At 32.6% G+C, this 23,438-nt stretch overlaps 2 protein-coding genes across 3 annotated transcripts in view; one reads left to right on the top strand and one right to left on the bottom strand.

Annotated features, from left to right (window-relative positions):
- Positions 1-1,334: 1,334 nt before the first annotated feature.
- Positions 1,335-21,579, bottom strand: LOC143234342 (signal peptide, CUB and EGF-like domain-containing protein 2). Of its 2 annotated transcripts, none has more exons than XM_076471630.1 (7): positions 21,229-21,579; positions 19,469-20,106; positions 11,875-11,937; positions 11,527-11,688; positions 10,323-10,431; positions 9,544-9,737; positions 1,335-2,552 (listed from the first exon to the last, which is right to left on the bottom strand). In XM_076471630.1, the coding sequence occupies exons 2-6, from the start codon at positions 19,512-19,514 to the stop codon at positions 9,719-9,721; spliced, it is 399 nt and encodes a 132-aa protein (XP_076327745.1). In that variant the 5' UTR covers positions 19,515-20,106; positions 21,229-21,579; the 3' UTR covers positions 1,335-2,552; positions 9,544-9,718. The 2 variants fall into 2 exon arrangements, with proteins under 2 accessions (XP_076327745.1, XP_076327744.1); XM_076471629.1 differs by lacking the exon at positions 21,229-21,579 and adding an exon at positions 20,773-21,142.
- Positions 2,516-23,438, top strand: part of LOC143234340 (ras-related protein Rab-18-B-like) — a 50,763-nt gene continuing 29,840 nt past the window's right edge. Inside the window, exon 1 of the mRNA XM_076471628.1 lies at positions 2,516-2,599. Coding sequence (XP_076327743.1) covers positions 2,559-2,599 — 41 coding nt within the window. The 5' untranslated portion in view covers positions 2,516-2,558. The remainder of the gene's footprint in view (positions 2,600-23,438) is intronic.

Below are 23,438 nucleotides of genomic sequence, written 5' to 3'. Positions count from 1 at the left end.
TGTACAAAATAAAGGTGCTGAAGAAGTTAAGGAAAATAGATATTTATTGTTATTTACGTTTATGAGTATATTAATTACAGTTAGAAATGTGCAGAATCGATTGTTAGACACAGTTTTTAACATGGATTTTCATGTTCATAAGACACTCCTTAATTATATCTCCGTCATAATTTAGTTTATGAAAAACGTGCTTAATGAAAAGAGAAGGTCTCTTATAAATAAGGTGAAATAACCTCGAATGTTCCTTTTTGTAAAGCCAAGGTTATAATGAAGTAGGGCCCGGTATGGCCAAACGTGTTAAGGCGTGGGACTCGTAACTTGAGGGTCGCGGGTTCGCATCCCCATCGCGCCAAACATACTCCCCCTTTCAGCCGTGGGGGCGTTATAATGTTACGGTCAATCCCACTATTCGTTGGTAAAATAGTAGCCCAAGAGTTGGCGGTGGGTGGTGATGACTAGCTGCCTTCCCTCTTGTCTTACACTGCTAAATTAGGGACGGGTAGCACGGATAGCCCTCGTGTAGCTTTGCGCGAAATTCAAAAACAAACAAACAATAATGAAGTGGTTGACGAAACATAAAGTACAAAGATGTCATCACGAAAAGTATAATAAATAATCTTAGGTGTGTGTTTTTAGGTTCATAAAAACGTAGTGAAGGTATTTTTGTTTCATAATTTTAGCGTGAAGCTAAGCAAGGACTTTGTGAGCTCAGCTGTTTTTATTTTGAACTAGAGAAAAGACTGTTAGAAAAAGTTATTATAAACTGTTTTACAAATATTGTAATTTTACTGTCCCTCTTGTAGCGGATCCATTTTCCTAAAGTGTGATAGAAATTTTTTTGACAGCGAATAATGAACCCTCCAGGTACGCTAACACCAGGACGTGCTCTCTCAGTAGAGACGATAGATTAAATAATCGAATTCCGGTTTTGTGTTAGTCAACTGAAAAAAAGGTAAAGAAAAATAAAATGGAAGGAAACTTCATTTCTAAGAGTTTGTTGTTTGATTAGTTATTTTCACTCTGAAAAATGATATGTTTCTACAATATATTGTATAGTGTACATAAATACCTAGATGTATTTATAGCCTGTACTGAATAGTATAGATGATACTTCTGAATGATGACTCGAGTATTAGAATAAATCGGTACTTGAAATATCTGAAACTTATTAAAATTATTCTTCGTTAATAGTTTTTGATATAACTAGACGTGCAAAATAAAATATAAAATAATCATATGAAATACAAAATAAAGAAGTTTTAATGGAATTCAATTTTGATAACTGTAAATACAATATATAAAATACAATTCAAATTTTGAAGCATAATAGGAAGATAATTTTGTTCAAGGTAAGTGGAATACGTCATTATTTGAACATGATTATGTTTTGACTGAAGGTAAGGGAGCAACCTAATTATTTAAGTATAAATGATAAACGTTTCTAAGAAAGTGGATTACATGATTTTTGTTGTAAATACAATAATATATTTTTGTATTATCAAATTCGACGACATTTTTCAAAATTTCATAATTCATTAAACTGCAACAATCAGAGTGACGCAACTTCTAATAGCTACACGTCACTCTGAAAGATGACACATGTCAATAATACTTTAATAACAGAAAATGGTGCATGTAAATTATATCTTAACAGTGCTACACGTTAATCACCGACTACTATCTCAAAACGGTAAAAATAAACTGTAGGATAAGAACAGAATATGCCATAGGCATATCACAACAATTCTACTGAAAATGTTGTATAATTAATACGTAATCCAACATGTAGACAAAGCACAAGAAAATTACAAACGTCACAAGCCGATAACAATGTAATAATTGAAAAACAATTAGTACCGAAATGAGCATTTAATGTATAATAGCTGTTACATTTAAATGGGCGAAAAATATGTAAACAAACATTTCATTACTTTTAGTTTAATATTTTACACAAGTTTTAACATTATATGACGCAATAAATAAATACTGCAAAAAATGAAATAACAAAAAAACATGAAAACAACGCTTGTAAATTGTTGAACTAAGGCCACAGTCTCTTAAATTTCAATAATAGTTATGATAAAATGTTAACTTTTCAAAGTTTATATTTAATTTGTTTGTACATAAACGTAAATAGCTAAATTACTATGTAAGTTTCTGTTAAATCAATAATATCAATGATGGTGAATTTAAATAGTTTGTGAGTATGAATCCCATTCGTGTAACTGTACAGTGTGGAGATAAAAGTCATATTGATTTCTCTTAACTCTAGAGAGAACATATTAACAATGGCGGTTTTATAAATTCGTTTATTAATTCCATTTCTCAGTTTTAAAGAAAAATCAGGTTGGTTTTCGAGCTTTTCCAATGATAAACGTGTCTTGGCTGTCAGAATTTTCAATGAGAATAACAACGTTTCCCTTGAGATGTCCTTGTTTACTGTTTGATTTAACGATAATAATTTCAACATAATTGTTCACATGTCTATCAGATAGAGGTCGCTGGATATATTATTCAATAGCTTTTCCTTGTTTTGACGCTGGTGTTCCTCTCTGAAGATGTCGAATATAGTTATGTTTAGTGGCACAACACTCAAAATGTGAGTAATAATTTTACTATAACATGCATAAAAACAAATGTTTCTATAAAAATTATAAATTATGAAATTGGTTTCAGTTATCTCATAAATGTTTTCTGGAAACTAGGAAAACTATCTCAAACATTGTTTCACGTAGTAAATAAAAAATAATATACAGCAGACAAGAGCTTAAATACTGTTTCCCATTTATATTTTACACGTTCACAAAGGATAACTAGATTGTTTATATTATTACCTGGACAAGATAAAAGTACGGTTATAATTAAATGTCAAGTGTTCAACTCAGTTTATTGTTATATAACTAGACAAGATAAAAGTACGGTTATAATTAAATGTCAAGTGTTCTACTCAGTTTATTGTTATATAACTAGACAAGATAAAAGTACGGTTATAATTAAATGTCAAGTGTTCTACTCAGTTTATTGTTATATAACTAGACAAGATAAAAGTACGGTTATAATTAAATGTCAAGTGTTCTACTCAGTTTATTGTTATATAACTAGACAAGATAAAAGTACGGTTATAATTAAATGTCAAGTGTTCTACTCAGTTTATTGTTATATAACTAGACAAGATAAGAGTACGGTTATAATTAAATATCCAGTGTTCTACTCAGTTTATTGTTATATAACTAGACAAGATAAAAGTACGGTTATAATTAAATGTCAAGTGTTCTACTCAGTTTATTGTTATATAACTAGACAAGATAAAAGTACGGTTATAATTAAATGTCAAGTGTTCTACTCAGTTTATTGTTATATAACTAGACAAGATGAAAGTACGGTTATAATTAAATGTCAAGTGTTCTACTCAGTTTATTGTTATATAACTAGACAAGATGAAAGTACGGTTATAATTAAATGTCAAGTGTTCTACTCAGTTTATTGTTATATAACTAGACAAGATGAAAGTACGGTTATAATTAAATGTCAAGTGTTCTACTCAGTTTATTGTTATATAACTAGACAAGATGAAAGTACGGTTATAATTAAATGTCAAGTGTTCTACTCAGTTTATTGTTATATAACTAGACAAGATAAAAGTACGGTTATAATTAAATGTCAAGTGTTCTACTCAGTTTATTGTTATATAACTAGACAAGATGAAAGTACGGTTATAATTAAATGTCAAGTGTTCTACTCAGTTTATTGTAAAATAACTAGACAAGATAAAAGCACGGTTATAATTAAATGTCAAGTGTTCTACTCAGTTTATTGTTATATAACTAGACAAGATAAAAGTACGCTTATAATTAAATGTCAAGTGTTCTACTCAGTTTATTGTTATATAACTAGACAAGATGAAAGTACGGTTATAATTAAATGTCAAGTGTTCTACTCAGTTTATTGTTATATAACGAGACAAGATAAAAGTACGGTTATAATTAAATGTCAAGTGTTCTACTCAGTTTATTGTTATATAACTAGACAAGATAAAAGTACGGTTATAATTAAATGTCAAGTGTTCTACTCAGTTTATTGTTATATAACTAGACAAGATAAAAGTACGGTTATAATTAAATGTCAAGTGTTCTACTCAGTTTATTGTTATATAACTAGACAAGATGAAAGTACGGTTATAATTAAATGTCAAGTGTTCTACTCAGTTTATTGTTATATAACTAGACAAGATGAAAGTACGGTTATAATTAAATGTCAAGTGTTCTACTCAGTTTATTGTTATATAACTTGACAAGATGAAAGTGCGGTTATAATTAAATGTCAAGTGTTCTACTCAGTTTATTGTTATATAACTAGACAAGATAAAAGTACGGTTATAATTAAATGTCAAGTGTTCTACTCAGTTTATTGTTATATAACTAGACAAGATAAAAGTACGGTTATAATTAAATGTCAAGTGTTCTACTCAGTTTGTTGTTATATAACTAGACAACATAAAAGTACGGTTATAATAAACTGTCAAGTGTTCTACTCAGTTTATTGTTATATAACTAGACAAGATGAAAGTACGGTTATAATTAAATGTCAAATGTTCTACTCAGTTTATTGTTATATAACTAGACAAGATGAAAGTACGGTTATAATTAAATGTTAAGTGTTCTACTCAATTTGTTGTTATACAAATTAAACATGAAAAGTTATGTGATCTGAACTACAAATGACTGGTTATTTACTTTATGTTACAGAGAGAAATAGTTTTCAAACTGTCTTATTTTGGAATAAATCACGCACCTTATAGTGTTTTAAAACAACAATAATCTTAGTAAAGTCCAAAAGAACAGAACTGGATATTTCACTAAATGTCTTTCAGACCAATGAAAGTTGGCTGACAGTAAAAAAAACTGTTGTAAAATGTCTCAAAGCACCATTAACAAGATATAGTAGAACCTCATTAACAAGATATAGTAGAACCTGATTAACAAAATATAGTAGAACCTGATTAACAAGATATAGTAGAACCTCATTAACAAGATATAGTAGAACCTCATTTACAAGATATAGTAGAATCTTATTAACAAGATATAGTAGAACCTCATTATCAAGATATAGTAGAACCTTATTAACAAGATATAGTAGAACCTCATTATCAAGATATAGTAGAACCTTATTAACAAGATATAGTAGAACCTTATTAACAAGATATAGTAGAATCTTATAAACAAGATATAGTAGAACCTCATTATCAAGATATAGTAGAACCTATTAACAAGATACAGTAGAACCTGATTAACAAGATATAGTAGAACCTGATTAACAAGATATAGTAGAATCTCATTAACAAGATATAGTAGAACCTTATTAACAAGATATAGTAGAACCTGATTAACAAGATATAGTAGAATCTTATTAACAAGATATAGTAGAACCTGATTAACAAGATATAGTAGAACCTCATTAACAAAATATAGTAGAACCTGATTAACAAGATATAGTAGAACCTTATTAACAAGATATAGTAGAACCTTATTAACAAGATATAGTAGAACCTGATTAACAAGATACAGTAGAACCTGATTAACAAGATATAGTAGAACCTGATTAACAAGATATAGTAGAACCTGATTAACAAGATATAGTAGAACCTGATTAACAAGATATAGTAGAACCTGATTAACAAGATATAGTAGAACCTGATTAACAAGATACAGTAGAACCTCATTAACAAGATACAGTAGAACCTGATTAACAAGATACAGTAGAACCTCATTAACAAGATACAGTAGAACCTCATTAACAAGATATAGTAGAACCTTATTAACAAGATATAGTAGAACCTGATTAACAAGATATAGTAGAACCTGATTAACAAGATACAGTAGAACCTCATTAACAAGATATAGTAGAACCTCATTAACAAGATATAGTAGAACCTGATTAACAAAATATAGTAGGACCTGATTAACAAGATATAGTAGAACCTCATTAACAAGATATAGTAGAACCTCATTTACAAGATATAGTAGAATCTTATTAACAAGATATAGTAGAACCTCATTATCAAGATATAGTAGAACCTTATTAACAAGATATAGTAGAACCTTATTAACAAGATATAGTAGAACCTGATTAACAAGATATAGTAGAATCTTATTAACAAGATATAGTAGAACCTCATTATCAAGATATAGTAGAACCTTATTAACAAGATACAGTAGAACCTGATTAACAAGATATAGTAGAACCTGATTAACAAGATATAGTAGAATCTCATTAACAAGATATAGTAGAACCTTATTAACAAGATATAATAGAACCTGATTAACAAGATACAGTAGAACCTTATTAACAAGATATAGTAGAACCTGATTAACAAGATACAGTAGAACCTTATTAACAAGATATAGTAAAACCTTATTAACAAGATGCAGTAGAACCTGATTAACAAGATATAGTAGAACCTTATTAACAAGATATAGTAGAACCTGATTAACAAGATATAGTAGAACCTATAGTAAAACCATTAACAAGATACAGTAGAACCTGATTAACAAGATATAGTAGAAAGATATAGTAGAACCTCATTAACAAGAGTAGAACCTAGATATAGTAGAACCTGATTAACAAGATATAGTAGAAACAAGATATAGTAGAACCTTATTAACAAGATATAGTAGAACCTTATTAACAAGATATAGTAGAACCTTATTAACAAGATACAGTAGAACCTCATTAACAAGATATAGTAGAACCTGATTAACAAGATATAGTAGAACCTCATTAACAAAATATAGTAGAACCTGATTAACAAGATAAGTAGAACCTGATTAACAAGATATAGTAGAACCTTATTAACAAGATACAGTAGAACCTCATTAACAAGATATAGTAGAACCTCATTAACAAGATGTAGTAGAACCTTATTAACAAGATACAGTAGAACCTGATTAACAAGATATAGTAGAACCTGATTAACAAGATATAGATTAGAAGTAGAACCTTATTAACAAGATATAGTAGAACCTCATTAACAAGATATAGTAGAACCTCATTAACAAGATATAGTAGAACCTTATTAACAAGATATTAACAAGATATAGTAGAACCTTATTAACAAGATATAGTAGAACTTATTAACAAGATATAGTAGAATTAACAAGATATAGTAGAACCTGATTAACAAGATACAGTAGAACCTTATTAACAGTAGAATATAGTAGAACCTGATTAACAAGATACAGTAGAACCTTATTAACAAGATATAGTAGAACCTGATTAACAAGATACAGTAGAACCTTATTAACAAGATATAGAACCTGATTAACAAGATATAGTAGAACCTGATTAACAAGATATAGTAGAACCTGATTAACAAGATATAGTAGAACCTCATTAACAAAATATAGTAGAACCTGATTAACAAGATATAGTAGAACCTGATTAACAAGATATAGTAGAACCTGATTAACAAGATATGGTAGAACCACTTACAACAAAATAGCATAAATACACTGGTACTTGACTAAGAAGGTCCCAATCCACATTTAAAGCAGGTTACCGATATGGGTAACCTGATAAAATCTGAATCAGATGTTCAAAGCTCCAACATGACGTCATTTCAGTGTACATACAGTTAAAAAACGAAATAAAGTGAGCAATATGATACAAATGATATATTATGGTGCCACTAATACACAAAATAATTCATTATCAGTAGTGGTAGTATGTATGTGAATGAAAAAGGACATTCTGATCTTTATGTTTTCCAGGTGTTATTAATGTGCTATGGACATTAGTGAAGGTAATGCGTATTTCTCACACTATCATATACTGTTACGTTTGGTTCTGGCTTCAGTTTAATGGATGGTAATTGTCTTCCAATATGTACTAAGATTGAAGAAGAGGTGATTCACCGGTATAACTAGCATATACGAGGTCTGTTAAAAAAATACGCGGACTGACGTCATAAAACAAAATGTACTTTATTTAGAAGTTACAGGTCTGGGACCCCTTCAAAGTACTCTCCTCCCCAACGCACACACTTATCCCAACGGTGTTTCCAGTTGTTGAAACAGTCCTGGTACGCTTCTTTTGTTATGTCCTCCAGCTCCTTCGTCGCATTTGCCTTAATCTCGGGAATCGTCTCAAATCTTCTTCCTTTCAAGGGTCTTTTGAGTTTGGGGAACAAGAAAAAATCGCAAGGAGCAAGGTCAGGTGAGTAGGGGGGTGGGGAAGAACAGTGATCGAGTGTTTGGCCAAAAACTCACGAGTTCTGAGGGCTGGAGCGTTGTCGTGATGGAAAAATCAGTCGCCACTCCTTTACATTTCTGGCCTTTAGCGACGGATGGCGTCCCTCAGATGTTTCAGAACTTCAATGTAGTAAGTCTGGTTCACTGTGGAGCCTTCGGGGAGGTACTCATGGTGAACAACACCCTTAGCATCGAAGAAAACTGTCAGCATCACCTTGATCTTGGATCGAACTTGGCGAGCTTTTTTGGGTCTGGGGGATGTTTCATCCATCCACTGGGACGATTGGACCTTCGTTTCAATGTCATAACCATAAACCCATGATTCATCACCTGTTATGATCCTTGACAAGAAGTTTTCATCTTCTTCTGAACGATCAAGCAGTTCCTGACAAACCTGGACGCGATGGGCTTTTTGTTCGTCCGTCATCAGGCGTGGCACAAATTTCGCAGCAACGCGGTGCATCTCTTCAATTTTTCGGTCAAAATCTCGTAACAAGATCCAACTGATATCCCACATTCTTCAGCAAGCTTCCTGACAGTCAGACATCGATTTGCCCGCACCAGGGTGTTGATTTTGTCGACGTGTGGGTTGTCAGTTGACATGGAAGGACGTCCAGGACGCTCATCATCTTCAATGGACTGTCGACATTCCTTAAAACGTTCATGCCACTTCAAACATGCCGTACGCTTCATAGCAACATTACGGTAAGCCGTGTTAAGCATAGCAAAAGTTTCAGTCGCAGATTTTCCAAGTTTAACACAAAATTTCACAGCAATTCGTTGCTCCTTCAGGTCATTCATTCTGAAATCCGCCAAACGAAAAAATCGCACTTCACTTAAAACCGCGTAGCTAATACACAAATGAAGATATCTGCAATCGGGAAATGGCGTCGTAATCAGCTGATCTGTACGAACCTAGCGACACCAAGCGGATTCCCCTGGAACCAACTGGAGCCACGCAATTCAAACAGTCCGCGTATTTTTTGAACAGACCTCATGGACTTATTAGACTTCAATGGTATCAAACATATATTGGTCTATTTTGGATAAAAAGTCGCTTGCATTCAAACGACTCTCAACATTAAAGATTCTCTGAACGCATCTTTTTCAGTAGTTGGGGATAACCCAAGGTATTAACAACACTCATTTGAAACATGCAACATCTGTTTGTACACGAAGTTTGACGTAGTGTACATTATATTGAAATGAAATGTTTTTAACTGTAAAAATGTAAATTTACTTGTATCAAATATTAATTATAACGTAAGATGAATAAGAACTTAATTGAATTTCGAACCAGAGTATTCCTTTCTTCTAGGTCGTTTTCATATATCGTCTCCAGAGTTGTTCGTTTGGTCACTTTTGCTTTCTCAGTATATTAGTTTCTGTCTTCTTAACGTTCTTTGTAGAGACCTTCTTCTCACATTCAGGGATCAGTGGCATAGACTCCAATATATCCAATTCATCAGTGGTTATCTTTTCAGCACCAAGCTGTTTGTGTAAAACACGGTTTTTCAAAACATTCCCGAGTTTTTTCTTTCCAGTTGTAGAAACAACAAAGAACGCTGCACGATCATTACAAAAAGTAAATAAATAAGAATCACGTGTTTCAAGACCATTAAAATACATATTATTATTAAATAAGCTATGGATAATGGGTGACAGTTATAACTATAAATGTGTTTCATGCCATGGATTCTGTAGACAAGTGTATTCAGTTATAATGTTTCAAACCATGAAACTACATGAAGCCACATGTACCAACATAATACGTCATATAAAGACGGAGGTCTCAAATTAATACCTTGCTTGAAATCAGATCTATCAACATTGTGTCTCGTAAGAAGGCAGATACATAAATATAGTACCTCACGTGAAAGCAGATGTTTCTAACAGCAGTGTGAGTACAGAAACCAAATTTGAAACACAAAAAGTGAACACCGAATCCTACAGTTCAGTAAAAAGATAATTGGATTTGAGGCCAGATGGTCTCCCACACCAATATCTTCAAATGATTCATCCCTGTGTTCCACATAACTTTAATTATAAAGAAATTGAAGATAACATGTAACTTACCACAAAGCAATAAGACATATCGAAATGAGTGCTATCCACCAAGCGTATCTTGTAACTGTAGATTTTGAAACCGAGGGAAGCGTAGCCTTCGGAACCACTTCAGTTGGATCTTAAGACAGAGAGTCGTATTTAAAATCAGTTTACTGACTCTACCGATTACGTAAAACAGAAAATAAAACTTCAAATGTAAGTTAACAATAATAGTAATGTATATAATTCTTTAAGCCCATGTTGGTTTAACACATTTAAAATTTAATTCAATAAATACGATATTTCTTCACGACGAGAAATCCACTTGAAATAAAAACGTATCTCAGAACGGCTGGGTATTAACACTATTATTGATAAGTACAGAATAACGTTTTAAAACGTTAATACACGTACCAGTCGTTGTGAGATACAAATACGATATTTCTTGTATTTATAATGCATTTTAATATTAAACAGCGCCCGGAATGGACAATTATGTAAACATAGAATTTCTGAGTAAACGTTTTCTTCATAGTGTTAGGAGTCTTTCTCTTAAAACCAAACTATGAAAAATCTCTGTTTAGAGGCGCAGCATAGCAAGGTGTATTAAGGCGTTCGATTCGTAATCCGAGGATCGCGGGTTCGAATCTTTCTCACACCAAACATGCTCGCCCTTTCAGCCTTAAGGGCGTTATAATGTGACGGTCAATCCCACTATTAGTTGGTAAAAGAGTAGCCCAAGAGTTGGCGTAGGTGTCTTACCTCTTATCTTACACTGCTAAATTATGTATGGCTGGTGCAGATAGCCCTCGTGTAGCTTTGCGCAAAATTCAAAAACAAACAAGCTCTATTTAGATATGTTTCAATAAGAACTTTTACTTTAGTTATAATATTAGGTGCATAGAATGACTACGTGATGTTATCATTCAAAGAAGAGGGAAATACTTCGTAAAAGTAAATATATATATGTAATTGTTAACTATTTTACCAAAACAACACCACTATGTCATATATATGTTTTTATGTAAATATAAGTTTTGACAAAAAATATTAACATACTAAATCGTTACAACAACTGTTGACACCTCCTGGAAAAGCTTTTCCGAAAAAAGCAAAGCTGTTTAATACACTAAAAACCATGGAAGTTATAAAGAAGTGTCCTATTATAACAATGTGTTTTAACAAAAATAAACATTTTTTAACTTTTAAAGAAACAATAAGAGAAAAGCATTACTTCTACAAAGATCTGTATTATCAGCTCCTTCTTCGTCAGTAATTTTATCTCCAGGACAAGGTATACAATTGTCAGAAGCAAAATGTGCCATATAAGTCCCTCCTGGGCACGGCAGGCAGAAAGTTTGTAATCCATTGTTATAGTGACCAGGAGGACATGGATCTAAAACCGTTAAAAGTACATCGCTAAGCATTTATTCACTCAGTGTTAATTTTTATAATCCTAACAACGCGTTTATTATAAAAAAACAACAACTTTATTGTATCAAAACTACATGATACTAAAAGTCTTTCATCTTTTTGTGTCTAATGGAAACTATTAACGTTATTGTGTGTAATATATACTTACAACTCCTGTCAGCATCTCTTCGGTATCCTCGAGTGCAAGTGAGGTTTTCTGCTGGAACATACACTGAAGAAAACAAGAGAAAGTTAAATCTTTTTTAGCTCATTTACTGTTTTGGTATGGCTTACTAATCCCTATAAACTATAAAGTATCATTGCTATGAACATTAGTGGCAGCCTCTGACTAATACTGTATGTTTATTACAGGAGTACCGATAAGATTACGCGTTCTTCTTCATCACTGCCCTGAAATAGCTCTTTTCAGAGCATCTTTAGCATCACCTGATGGAATGTGATGCATCTTCCAAGAGTATATTATAGCTGTCAATATCAACATCTGCACCTTGGAGTTGGACAATATCACCCATTACTGGAGTCCTGATTAGTTGGACCAGTATATGGACGAACAAAGGGTCGTAAGGTTTATCTTTAGAATGTGTGGTATTGATGGTAACATTTATAGTAATTATATGTGGATATGTTTACCAATACTAATTCATACCATACTTCAACATCGACATTTCCTCTCATTAAAATTAAGAAAAACTGATTTCATGTTATCTCTAAAGTAATAATTACTTGTAAGTGGCCCGGCATGGCCAAGCGTGTTAAGGCGTGCGACTCGTAATCCCTGTCACACCAAACATGCTCGCCTTCCTAGCCGTGGGGGCGTTATAATGTGACGGTCAAACCCACTATTCGTTGGTAAAAGAGTAGCCCAAGAGTTGGCGGTGGGTGGTGATGACTAGTTGCCTTCCCTCTAGTCTTACACTGCTAAATTAGGGATGGCTAGCGCAGATAGCCCTCGTGTACCTTTGTGCGAAATTCAAAACAAACAAACAAACAAATCCTTGTAAGTACTTTTAACATTATTGTAATAATCTATTTTATGCATTTATATTTCTGAGGAACCCACTTGAAGCTAATAAATTTTGCAGACTTTCTACAATGGGTAATTTAAAACTTTTTATTACAAAACTCATATATAATTCGACGTTTCTAGGTTATACAGCAATTAGGAAGGAGATTTGAGATAACGGTGATATAGAGAAACCTCAGTCAACAACACGATACTCACCAGTCAATAACCCCAAATACAATAAACAAGATACTTAAATTCTTGTAAAAAAATAAGGCAAATACAATACTAATGTCATTTATAAAATACTTTATGGCAACTTCCACGTATTTTACGTCGGAGAAACAAGCCCAAAACTCAAAACAACATTCATGTAACACAACAAAATAGAATCTCACGTTTTTTAATTTAACACTGCAACTCAAATAAATATACTACAGGTAACGTTTAAATACTAAACAGAGAATCCAACATCACTAGACGATAAACCAAATAACTCCTTGTGATAGAAGATCAAACACACATTAAACCAATATAAAGAAACAGTTTTATACCTATATTAATAAATTTCAATAAATCTTGTTCGATGTATTATAATTTGAATATGATACTTTTAATTTACAAGATTTTACAATTTACAAAATATTCTGAGAGTACTAAGAGTAATGCAGATAGTATTAATAGGAAATTACACGAAGGTTGTTTCATATGAAGATAAGACAGTTCAATTTTCATTATAATTAAATGATATAAAAGATAACGTATCGTTTTATGAACGAAATCGATAAAAAACACAGTTTGATTAACGTAGATGAGAGTATTTTAAAATTCCTATCTGGTGCAGTAACAACAGTTTGATCAACAGAGACAATTCCATAAAGAAATTATTTACTTTGTAGGTGAACAAACGAATAATATGAATTATTTGACTCAACCAACTGAAAACCATGATAAGAAAAGTATCCAGATCATTGGTAAGTATCACTAACATATCAATACATATCAGAGAAAAACAAAACAAAATATATAAAACAAGAGCTGAGATGTTAGTTTTCAATGACAAAATTCAGAATAATTGACAGTAGTTAGCTTTTACAGTGGAAAACAGTAGATCGGAGTTAGCTAAGTTAGTACAAGCACTGTATGTGACCGCAAATAGTTAAGTTTCTACTCTAAGTAAGCTATCAAATCTATTACACAAAAGCGAAAGATTACCTCACACTTACAGTTTAAGGTCCCTACATATAGTTGTCAAGTTTTCATGTATTACATGTGAGCTGACATTAATACAGCTACAATTAGAGATACCTTGAAAATGTTTAGACAGATTGTATAGAAATTGTAGCTGTTTTAATATCAGTCCACATGTAATACATGAAAATGTGACAACTATATGTAGGGACCTTAAACTGTAAGTGTGATGTAATCTTTCACTTTTGTCTAATATATTTGATAGCTTACTTGGAGTAGAAAACAAGAACTTTACTTTCTAATTAACTGTAGAGAATGAAAAGCTTTTCGAATGATCAAGCACACATGGTTTTTCTTATAACAAAACCACATCGGGCTGTTTACTGTGTCCACCGAGGGCAATCAAACTCCTGATCTTAGCGTTGTAAATACATAGACTTACCGAAGTCCCATTGGGAGACTATTTCATTAAAACAATAACTCCATGATCATAGTTATTTAATATTAAGAGTTAACTGATTTTGTCTGTTGTCAGTCCAAAAATGGTTGCTTATCAGTTCCATTATAAGACTATAATCGTAACATTTTTCAATTAATGATTAAATGGTACAATAGATTATACTACACGTTTTTAAGCTGTGAGTTTTTGTTTCTATTTTTATCTGTAAATATGCACTCTACTTAAACTAAACACATACTTATACGACTTGGATTTAAATCTATTCATAAAGAATGTGAAAAAACAACGTATTTGCAAGTCATTTGAAAATACTGAACCACAAGAATAATAGAATCAATTTAAAAGAAAACACCAGTTTTAATAAATGAAGTTTTAATTAAAATTCCTTTTAACCAAAGAAATTCTTTAGTCGCATTTATTCCAGTTTAAACATTAAATCATCGTGTAATATCATTGCTTCGCCAATTTAAACATTTTCTACCCATCCTGTACATATTTTACAAAGCTTAAAGAAAAAATATTTTGATTGCTATAAATGAAACCGACTAACTGGTTCTAACATTAAAGTAATCTCCAAAAACACGATTTTCGCACACCACTAACTTAAAATTCGTAATGAGCAAATTGAGAAAAAGAGGCAGAAACATTTGCGAGCATTGTTTTGACGTTAAACATAATTATTAGGCTTCACTAACCTCTGTACTCTCCATCAAAACTTTATACTATTAAAGAAACATCCATTTATGGTAAGAACGAAAATATCTAATTTGTATACGTAAAAATAAATGGAGAGCTAAGTTGTTTATGTTTGTGTGTTTCCTTTAAAAACAGCTACGTCGGGCTATCTGCGGAGCTCACCGAGGGGATTCGAACCTCTGATTTTAGCGTTGTAAATCCGTAGACTTACCTCTGTACTAGTGAGGGGCAGAGTTAAGTTAGCAAAAAAAAAAAAAAGAAGAAAAAGAATCGAACGGCAGTGGTATTAACAGTTTGAAACTACTGTATAGAAACTTTAAATAGATGAAAAGTGTAGTGTATCAGTAAGATATCTTTATAGTTACAAATTTTTAACCAAATCTTTGAATTCCTCAGGTTGATTTGTCAGAGAGTATCTTGTTTACTTTTAGCCTCGTTAACTACCAAGCTTTGTAAGAGAAAAATCAGGAATTCCATAGCTCTAACCAATGAATACAAATAAATATCACAAACATACAGTAAGATTGATAAAATATTAGTTATCGAATTTTTAGTGGCAGTTAAACTATATTTCAAATGTTTTACAAACGATAATTAATGACAGAATTAATTTTCTTTTTCCTTTGTATGAACATCCGGCTTGGTTGTTTACAAAAACGTAACACATAATATGAAATTTTTATTGTGAAATAATTAAGTTAAAAGTGATACTATTGTCATCATAATCTTACGTATACATGGACAATATAAATAATTTTGTAGTCAATACAATGTAGAAACGGGCAAATTTACATAAGGTCTGAATAAAACAACATATGAATCAAGATTTACATGTATTTATACTAAAGTTATACAAAAATTTTTAGAAGTAGTTTTTCGAGATTTGCGACTGTAATATAAATCCCTTTCACGTATCAGCCCCCAAATATATTCTCCCATCACGTTGGCTCGGCATGGCCAAGCGTGTTAAGGCGTGTGACTCGTAATCTGAGGGTCGCGGATTCGCATCTCCATCGCGCCAAACATGCTCGCCCTTTCAGCCGTAGGGGCGTTATAATGTGACGGTCAATCCCACCATTTGTTGGTAAAAGAGTAGCCCAAAAGTTGGTGGTGGGTGGTGATGACTAGCTGCCTTCCCTCTAGTCTTACATATATAATAAATATAATATATAATATGGTAAAAAATAAAATAATAAGTTTTCATGCTTCAGGCTCCAAGACTAATATCAACATGGATGACTAGTGTAATATAACAAAGTACTGGATATTATTTTCACGTTCTACTGTGCTGTACTCCATATTAAAAATTAAAAACGTTTTACACAGAAGAAAGAAGAAAGTAAAATAAATAAAAGAAACATAATTTATTTATACATGTTTTCTACTGATTGGAAAAAAAATCCATCTAAGGCCAATATAATACTAGCACTCTAGACTGGAACATAGTAGACATGGGGATGGACCATGTTAGATACCATTTACAATGGTGGTCTGAAGAGCCAATACAATTTTTATAGCAATGTCTCCCTATGATTAATTAAAGCAAGTAAATTCCAGATAACTGTCTGCCTCCATGCTAAAACTTAACAATTAACAATATTTTCTAAAGATGCCCACCATAAATTACACTGAAAAATATTCATCCTTTCATAAATTTTTCAACTGTCAGAAATCATGACTCCTGTATGTTAAATAGTACAAAACAGTCACCTTTCAAATACATTTAGTAAAATTATACATTTTTTTGAAATTGTCAATAACAGTGCTGTTCTTGAACTAAATATAAAACTATAATTGTGTTAACAGGGTAAGTCAGATTACCTAATGTAAACAGGTTCATTTTCACTACTAGTTATAGAATTAAGAGAAATACAGGCTCTTAGTTCATTAAGACCACACTGTTTTAAAGTTTATCATGTTACTTTTGTTATTTTAATGTTTAGTAATGCATTATATGTATACACAGACACATTCTTGCACTGGTGAAATAATATTCAACAGGGAAACAAAAGTTTTACTGAATAACATAACCATGTTAAGAGTTTCCTCAGAATTAGTTTTTAACTGATGTCTTGCTTGTAATTGATTTATACTTGAACAAAACGTTTCTTTCAATATTTAACTTAAAAACAAACTCACTTAATTATAATTTTATCCATTTACCTGGAACAAGACAGCTGTCACCCAGTGTACATTAATAAATACAATGGATTCTTATTGGTCTCCTTTAATTTTGAAATCAATGTATGTTAAATATTCAGAAAGATATGGTAATTCTGATTATAGCTGTAAATGAATGAAAAAAAATCTATGAAAAATAATAAAGCTGAACTGAAATTCACGAGAAAAAACAACACTTAAAGCTACAAAGATAGACACCTTAAATCATGATACAACCATTCCTCCAATACATTTCTTTCTTTCAAAATTTCTCTGTAGGACAACACACATTTCAAATATATTGTTTCTGCTTTATAAAAAGTAGAAATACTACATTAAAAACTAATTTGTCATAACAAATCTGCTTCTATACTTAGCAGAGACAAGGCATCCTGCCTGTCTTGTCACATAGTTGTTCTGTTCGGATTTTTAATATGCTTGAGAAAATGAATGCTCAGCTGTGCAATTTGTGACCATTAATGTTAAAAATATACACAATACAATGTCTACTTTTAGAAATGCACACCCAATTTTGTCTTCTTAAATTATTTTATAAAGTTCAGCTTGACTGAATCTGTTTTTTGCAGTTTTTGTTGCATATGAGTGAAACTTGGCAGAGAAGTTAGTGTCCAAGTCCTCTAGGTAAGCATCAATTAGTTTTTGGGAACACCTTTCAGTTCCAGCAGATGAAGTGACATCATTTGTCACATCACTTTGGAAAGAAACTCTACTTGCTATGTCTTTGTACATCTCTCAACTGGGTTTCTAGTTTGTCAACAATTAAGTAGAAGGTGGTGATATGAAATTTAATCTGGCATTCAGATCTACTTTTGCATCTCAGTCATTGAGTACCTTCTTTCTGACACGTTTGCCAGTTTGAGCAGCATTGTAATCAATATCTGGTAGTATTTCTTTTGCAACTGCTTCAAATATTTCAAAGTCATCCCTTAAAGTGCATAGGTGGTCAGCTAATGACCCGTACAGATCTGCACATTTTTTAGTTCACATCCTCATTTTCCAGAACTTGACTTGCTTTATGAAACTTTTGCAAAATCTCATCCCACATGATCAATAGTAAAAACAAATTCTAGCTCTTGCATCTTATTTGTAATATTGTGTTTCTCTTCTAGTGTCTCCCTTTTATGACTGGTTTTCAACTAGATGTTCTAAAGCTTTCAAAATCTTAAAAAAGACTTCAAAATTGCTGTTCTTGCCATAGCATGCATCTCCCATCTGGTATCAGAGAGGGAAATTAACACACTTTCATTTCCAAGACAAGCTTTAAAAATTTTCCACTGGCTGTTTGAGGCTGAGAAAATGTATAGAGCAAATACATTGTAGAGAAAAGTTAATTGCCACTTGACAGCAGTAGAAAGCACTTAGGTCTACCAGATTTAATGAATGGGCTGCACAAGGCACATATATGGCAAACTTATTTTCTAAAATCTTTTGTTGCATATCCTTATAATGCCCAGACATGTTAGCAGCATTGTCACAAGACTGACCCCTATATTTTGTAAAATTAAGTTTGCAAACTTCACGTAAGTACTGCAATACCTGGTTTGCCATTTCATCAGTCATATGGCTTTTCAGTTCCAGAAAGGTTAAAAAGCATTCAATAGGCTGCCCATTTTTTAAGTATCGAGTACAACTCTTAACTGATCTATATGTGATAGATCTGGTGTCGAGTCAACTGACAAGCTAAAATAACCAGAAGAATTTACTTCATCAACAATGAATGTGTAGACCTTCTGAACCATTGGTTCAATGAGTTCTTCATAGGTGGTTTTGGACAAGTAAGAAGGATTTCCTTTTCCAGAATTTCCATATTTATAACTGTGCCCTGCTAAAAATGGATCAAACTGACTTATGAGCTCAAGTAGCCCTAAAAATTCCCATTCTGCAGTAAACCAAATTTCATCTGTTCAGTGAAAAGCCAGGCTATGTTCAGCTGATGTACAAATAACAGCTATCGCATGCTTCAAGACATGTTCCCAGTAATTGCACTCTTCTTTTAATTTGTTTTTCCAACTCTTGTTGCAAGCCTAAACCTTGTCTGTAAGTTAAGTATGTTAGCATAGAGTCTCGGTCAGTAGTGCTTCTTTCATGATGAGCAATTACAATAGTATTTCGCCAGTCACTGAACCCTTCTCTTTCAACAAAACACAAGGAAAATTTAGGAACAAAGAGTCGATAGTGAATATAATAACCACTCTCTCTTGTATTACTCACCATTGGCTTTTACCCCAAAGAAAAGTTTTTGCAAACAGTATCTCATTGGTTTGCTACTATTGAAAGTCCAGCAAGATTTAACAAATGACCCATTGTGGGTCCACAAGCAATCCAATAAGCCACATCAGCAGCAGAGAAATCGAGCCACAACCCTGGATCTTTTGCTTTAGTTTCTTCATCTTTTGTAGACTGAAGCATTTTACCATAATTCAGCAATTTTCATTTTCAGAAATTATTTCAACTTGAAACTGTCTTGTAGAGCAACTTGCATCAACATTAACACTAGAGATATCTGGAGAATTTACAGGCAAAGTAAGATCAGTTGTGAAAGTTGTTCCAGTTGAGCAAGCCTGTGACACCTCAACGTCATCATGATGTTCTGACCTTCAAGTGGACAAAGTGGTACTTGTAGGTGTGGAGCTTGGTTCAACTTCAATCTTCTCAGAGTCAGATACAGTACAAGTGACTTCTAATGGCAGAGATGGGTTTTGATTTGGAAGATCTTGTTGTGTAAGTTCAGTGAAAAAATTAGTCTGCTATCTAGTCTTGGCCACTAAATCCAAAGCCTTTTGTTGGTTCTTTTTTTGCCAGTTTTTTCTTTTGTGCACCACTTAAATGAACATGTTTCATCTTGCAGTCTGAAAAATACAGAAAAAACACAAAATAATACGGATCATATATAGTTATAATGATAAGAAAAACACTGAAATTCATAAAGAAAAACATTCCTAAGACAGTCAATCATACTAAACACCAGGTCTACATTTAGACAAAGACTGTCAGAAAGTTATCCTAAGGTCCAGGTCCATCAGCACATAAACATTAAATCATAAATACCTTTATTGACTTGCTGCATTTTGATATGTTGAAAACCATTCATGACTGGCCTCAATCCATTTTAGAAAAATTAGTTTTCAGTCTTTGCAAAAGTTTCATTTAGGTTGTGACTATAGTAGCTGTTTGCAAGAACCAATGCCAATGGTAATATGTAAATCCATTGTGAGTCCAAAAAGTATTCCAAAACAATTTGTGATCCACAATACATACTGTAGTAGCCCATATACACAGTAATCATTCTATAATAATACACATATATAAGATATAATCAGCTGTAAACTGTATTGCACATTGAATTATTAAATACTGGGATAGGCCTAGGCTAGAGCACCTTAATCCTAGTCAAATATCTTTAGAATGAGTTGTAACCTCAACTTTTTTTTTGAGCTCAGATTTGACCTGGGACTTTAGATGAGCCAACAAATCATACATCAACAAAATAGGCATATGTCTGAAACTTTACTTACATGCCTGGATGCGAAGGCAAATTCAAAACGACAGCCTTACACTAGGAATAGTCCACTTCATTATTCCAGGATACAGTAGCGTTTCCAGTGTACTTACACTAAATTAGTTACAGTATTTAGGCCTAACGTTATTGTCACTCAGTTCTCAGATAACATTAACGTTAGGCCTAATACTAATACAGGGTGGCCCGTAAGTCCATAACGTTATTATGTTATATTAAATTACGCATGTATTATAAATTTGTTTCTTTTTTTCAGAGAAATATAGCCGATGTAAGCCCATTCATACTTGAAAATGTCTCACAGAACATGGCGTCGCATAATATTATGCAGCGAGAATGAGGGACAACACACAGATATACTGGATACATGATATATGGATAGGTATGGACTTACGGGCCACCCTGTACATTGCAACTGAGGCCACTAACCTTAAGCCTAGTACTTAGTACTAACCTTGCTCACATGAACTTGTTCAGTTTATACACTTTTTTCAATCTTACGTTGATTTTCTTGATTTTTCAGTTCTTTACATTATCTTCGTATGACCACGGTGCCACAGTACTGTACTACTACTAGTAGTATGGTATAAACATAGCAATGTTATCGACCACATCGAAGTCTTACGTAATTTGATTTAAAAGGTCGAATTATCGCCTTCAGACTGCTCCGATCATTCAATTGTTTTCTCAGCTTTTCAGAAATGTAATACAACACATAGTGATCTGAATTTATAGTCACAAAATAGTTGAATTACACCTGAAAGTTTGTCTTCGTTTCTTTGTGTTTCTGTCTCGGATTGTTCGTTCGTCTCATAAAAAAATATCACCAGAAGGCACCCTTGTACTTATCTCTTTAGTAAATCTCAGCTTCGGACCTGGTTATATTATTACATAATCACAAGGGTATACATACATGCCCAAATGCTCTTATAGGTTACATGTAATATATGAACGGTGGCATTGCTACAGTAGCATTCCTTTCTAAAATGTTTCTTGGTATGATAAATTACAAAACATGTACTCACAAACAAAGGTTTTTTTAACAGCAAGCTATTTGAAGCCAAAAAACTTAGGCTCAGAAAAACTTTAGTGAAAAACACACTTATAAAAATATTACAAAACACACAAATAAAGCAATACTAACGCAAATAAAACTAAAACAAGACAATAATCCAAATATAAGGCACGAAAACAAAGCCGAAAAAACATTAAACTAGCCACGTCTCTGTACACATCTGTCACCATTTCGTTTGACTTATATTTCTGTGGTATTATTCTCTTTTGTTTCTGTAGATGTGACTGAATAAAGCAGTAAAAGATAAAACAAAACAGTTCCACTGCCTATAATTTCTTACAAATAGCCACAGCAGAAGGAATGATTGAGAAAATATTTCATCTGCAAGGTCAGACATTATAACATGTGATCATCTTTTACCTGAAGTTTTATCAACATTTTGTACCACTCTTTACAGTAATATTTCGCAAATCAATTACTTCTTACTTCAGATACATAGTTTAGTAGATTCTCGAAACTTTAGTCACTAACCGAGCCAAAGAAAACTTTTTAACAATGCAGAGTAAAGTCAAGCACGGTAGATAAAGACAATTACAAAACAAAATCAACCAAGTTGAGTGTGGTAGTGAAGGAGGTAAGGGTATTATAACTAAGGGGAAAACTCTGTGGTGCTCCCTTTCATTGGTGCCTAATCACGTGCGTATTTTGCTTAATGGTTAATCCACGGCTGCTTTAGTTGATTGTTAAGCCTTTATAGTATGTGATTTTACGTATGAATGATGATAATAGTAATCTTCAGAGGAAGTTAAACTTGCAAGTTTGTTGCGGGGATTCAGTTCATTTTTTCAGAGAATTTCCTTTATACTTTGTTTTGAACGTTTAATTTGAAGTTATTCTGTGATATATTTGATTTTTTGGTCCGGTTGTTGTTGTTGTTTTGAATTAAGCACAAAGCTACACAATGGGCTATCTGTGCTCTGCCCATCACGGGTATCGAAACCCAGTTTTTAGCGTTGTAAGTCCGCAAACATACCGCTGAGCCACTGGGGGGCTTTTTGGTCTGGAGGTATACTTTTATTTTTAGGAAGGTTGGTGTCAATTTTTCTAATCTGCAAGTTTTGTAAACGTTAAATTTCGCATCGTATTTTTGAATTTCATCATATTTTTTTGTAATGAAATAAATTTCTTATTTTCTATTCCGCCATAACAGAATCAGATTCTTTCCATAAGGCTTACGTTGGTTAGTGGTAACTTTAGGCTTAGTTGGCTTTTTTTTAAGATACATCAAACGGAAGTTAAGCTGTAATTTTGATTTTAAAAGATTAGATATACATATATGTTCAGTACTCTCTTTGGCGAAATAAATTATTTTCGTTATTTTTTACAATACTCACAATAATATATCAATTATTAAGCCTATATTAATCGTAAGGCCTTGTACGAAGATTAACTTTCCTTTTTACTTTTCTTTGGCCTACTTCCGTTTCGTAACATTTCAGCCCGGCATGGCCAAGCGTGTTAAGGCGTGCGACTCGTAATCTGAGGGTCGCGGGTTCGTATTCCCGTCGCGCCAAACATGCTCGCCCTCCCAGCCGTGGGGGCGTTATAAAGTTACGGTCAATCCCACTATTCGTTGGTAAAATAGTAGC

The sequence above is a fragment of the Tachypleus tridentatus genome, chromosome 12 (assembly GCF_004210375.1).
Source record: "Tachypleus tridentatus isolate NWPU-2018 chromosome 12, ASM421037v1, whole genome shotgun sequence".
Classification (NCBI taxonomy): domain Eukaryota; kingdom Metazoa; phylum Arthropoda; class Merostomata; order Xiphosura; family Limulidae; genus Tachypleus; species Tachypleus tridentatus.
The sequence above is the reverse complement of the archived record's forward strand: the minus strand, read 5'-3'. Positions and strand labels throughout refer to the sequence as shown.

Excerpts from the sequence above, each read along its gene's own strand:
- LOC143234342 (XM_076471630.1), bottom strand. The coding sequence starts at position 19,514 with ATGAGATACTGTTTGCAAAAACTTTTCTTTGGGGTAAAAGCCAATG. Across the intron at positions 11,938-19,468 it reads CTTTGGGGTAAAAGCCAATG|TGTATGTTCCAGCAGAAAAC; the intron begins GTGAGTAATACA and ends TGTTTTCTTCAG. Across the intron at positions 10,432-11,526 it reads TAATACAGATCTTTGTAGAA|ATCCAACTGAAGTGGTTCCG; the intron begins GTAATGCTTTTC and ends CTCTGTCTTAAG.